The 2326-nt window shown below is 38.0% G+C and overlaps 1 protein-coding gene across 1 annotated transcript; it reads left to right on the forward strand.

Moving 5' to 3' along the window:
* The first annotated feature begins 412 nt into the window (after nucleotides 1-412).
* LOC134262371 (protein IMPACT homolog) lies at nucleotides 413-1946 on the forward strand. The gene has a single exon (XM_062744746.1). It carries the CDS (start codon nucleotides 678-680, stop codon nucleotides 1944-1946), a length of 1269 nt encoding a protein of 422 aa, XP_062600730.1. The 5' UTR covers nucleotides 413-677.
* The last annotated feature ends 380 nt before the right edge of the window (nucleotides 1947-2326 follow it).

A 2326-nucleotide genomic window follows, 5' to 3' on the forward strand; every position in this document is an offset into this window, starting at 1 on the left:
TATTACAAAGTGTTGTAATTACATGCAAATCGCATTATATATGTACATTACGATCAGTCCAAATTATGACACAATTCAGTGAAGCTCAGTAAACATGTAATTTAAGCAAACAAACTACCTGACATTTATATTAATACACCCTTTTTCTAAAACTCTGAAATTGAAAGTGTTTTAAGCATCCCCGAAATCGCTAAGCTTAAATTGGGACGCTACAAAATAACTAGCAAAACTCCTGTACTATTATCCTGGATCTTTTAGTAAAAGAAAAAATATCAACTTCATCTTGGTGTTTTAGTTTTATTTAATTATAATGCAGTATTCACTCAACAGGTATTACTGAATTGGTTAGTGGCTTCAACCGCACAGACTATTGTGTATGTTGACGACAAAAATAATCAACGAAAGAGGAGTGCGCATGCCCAACATGTAAGACACACATTCCTGGCAGAGGGAGAATTTTTGCCAAAAACCCTGTGAAAAAGTGAAACTCTGAAATTTAAAATGCAGTGATATTAATCAAGATATTCTTCTGTGTGTTATGTGCAGATTTAAGTAGTTTACGGAAAGAAATAGATACACCAGAGAGTTGGTAAACTTTTCGGTAAGTCAGTGGCATTTAACTGTTAAACGGTGAGCGATACTCGTATACCTAAATACAGTGTTATTCTGTCTTCACAATGGCGGAGATCTCTAAAAAACGATCACTGGACAAAACAGATGATACGGGTGAATTGTCAATGGAACAAAATGAACAAGGTAAACAAAAAACTGAAGGTTTTCAACTTAGAGAAATTATGCAGGGCATTTCCAGCATACAGACAACGCTAGCTAATTTCATGTTACGACTCGATGGTCAGGGCAAGCATCTAGACGACATTACAAAAGAAATTAGAGCGAAAAACGGTATTCAGGAGAGGCTAGAGAATGTCCAGGAGCAGGCCAATGATACTATCTACCTCGTAACAGAGTTGCAGGACAATCAGAAGAAAATGGAGAGAGAATTAAATAGACTCAGGGACTACGTAGTTAAGCTTGAATATCGTGTGAACACGCAAAATAATCAAATTATCGACCTCAAATCAAGATCAATGGAGAACAATATTATTATCAGTGGGCTGGAGGAAAAAAGTCCAGAGAGAAAGTCCCCGGAAAATCTTGCTAATATTCTTAGAAATGTTTTCATGTCTGAAATGGGGATGGAAGAGGCAACAGTTAACGAACTCCGAATAAACAAACTTTTCCGCATGGGAGAGTATGATGTACAAAGAAAGTTCCCGAGACCCATCTGTGTACAATTCAGTGATAAGACACAAAAAGACCTTGTGATGAAGCATATTAAAGTCTTGAAAGAAAAAGAATCAGTTATAAGAGTAGCACAGCAGCAGCCGGAAGAGATCCGAGAGAGGAGAAAGCAACTCTACGAAGTTCAAAAGAAGTATGCGGAACGCAGTATCGAGTCAAAAATCAAGGGTGATAAACTTGTATTTACGCAAAGCAACTCCGTTTACCGGGAAAAAGTCGGACCTTTGCCTACCGCAGACGAAGTAATCACAGATGACGTGGCAAATACTGCCGTTAGTACAGGGAAGTCCATAGAAGATAACGGGAACCGGTTCATAGCACACGCTACACAGGTCGACTCCTACAAACAGATCAAGAAATCGCTGGTGGATATCATGCGTGTTGAGACTGTGCCAAGCGCGAGTCACAATATTTACGCCTACCGTTTCTCAAGTAGTGATGGAGTGGTGCACGAAGGTTCAAATGACGATGGAGAGCATGGAGCCGGTAGGTTGCTATTAAAAACGCTGGCCGATAACGAAATTAACAATGCACTTGTAGTTGTGTCAAGATGGCACGGAAATAACATCGGACCCCGTCGCTTCTCGCACATTAAGGAAGCAGGTCTCGGTGCGGCAAAGATCGAAGTTCCAGTCTCAGTTTGATATAGCTTTCAATCTCGCATAAAAGGTGAATTCCGACTGCTATTTGAGTGGACCACTATCTTATTACCGATAACAGTGTAAACATCAGGTGTGTTTATTGAAATATTCCGGAATATTTTTTTCTACCTAATAATTATTCCGGCTTTTTTTGAAATGCTGTATTTCCTGTTTTGTTTTTCGCATTTGGTAAACAATTTTCTTTTCATTGCAAATATTACCTGGTGTTAACATAATATGTGAATATATTATTTGACTTAAATACCACATAACAATGGGGGAATCTATGCACATAGTCTCCATAATATCAAACAAATATACATTATCTAATTGATACAAAATAGTCAAGTTATGATTTGTGTAAAACCATAGTTTTCTCTGTT

Source organism: Saccostrea cucullata, unplaced genomic scaffold, assembly GCF_032062105.1.
Source record: "Saccostrea cucullata isolate Sc308-1 unplaced genomic scaffold, CSIRO_AGI_Scuc_v1 ctg1434, whole genome shotgun sequence".
Classification (NCBI taxonomy): Eukaryota; Metazoa; Mollusca; class Bivalvia; order Ostreida; family Ostreidae; genus Saccostrea; species Saccostrea cuccullata.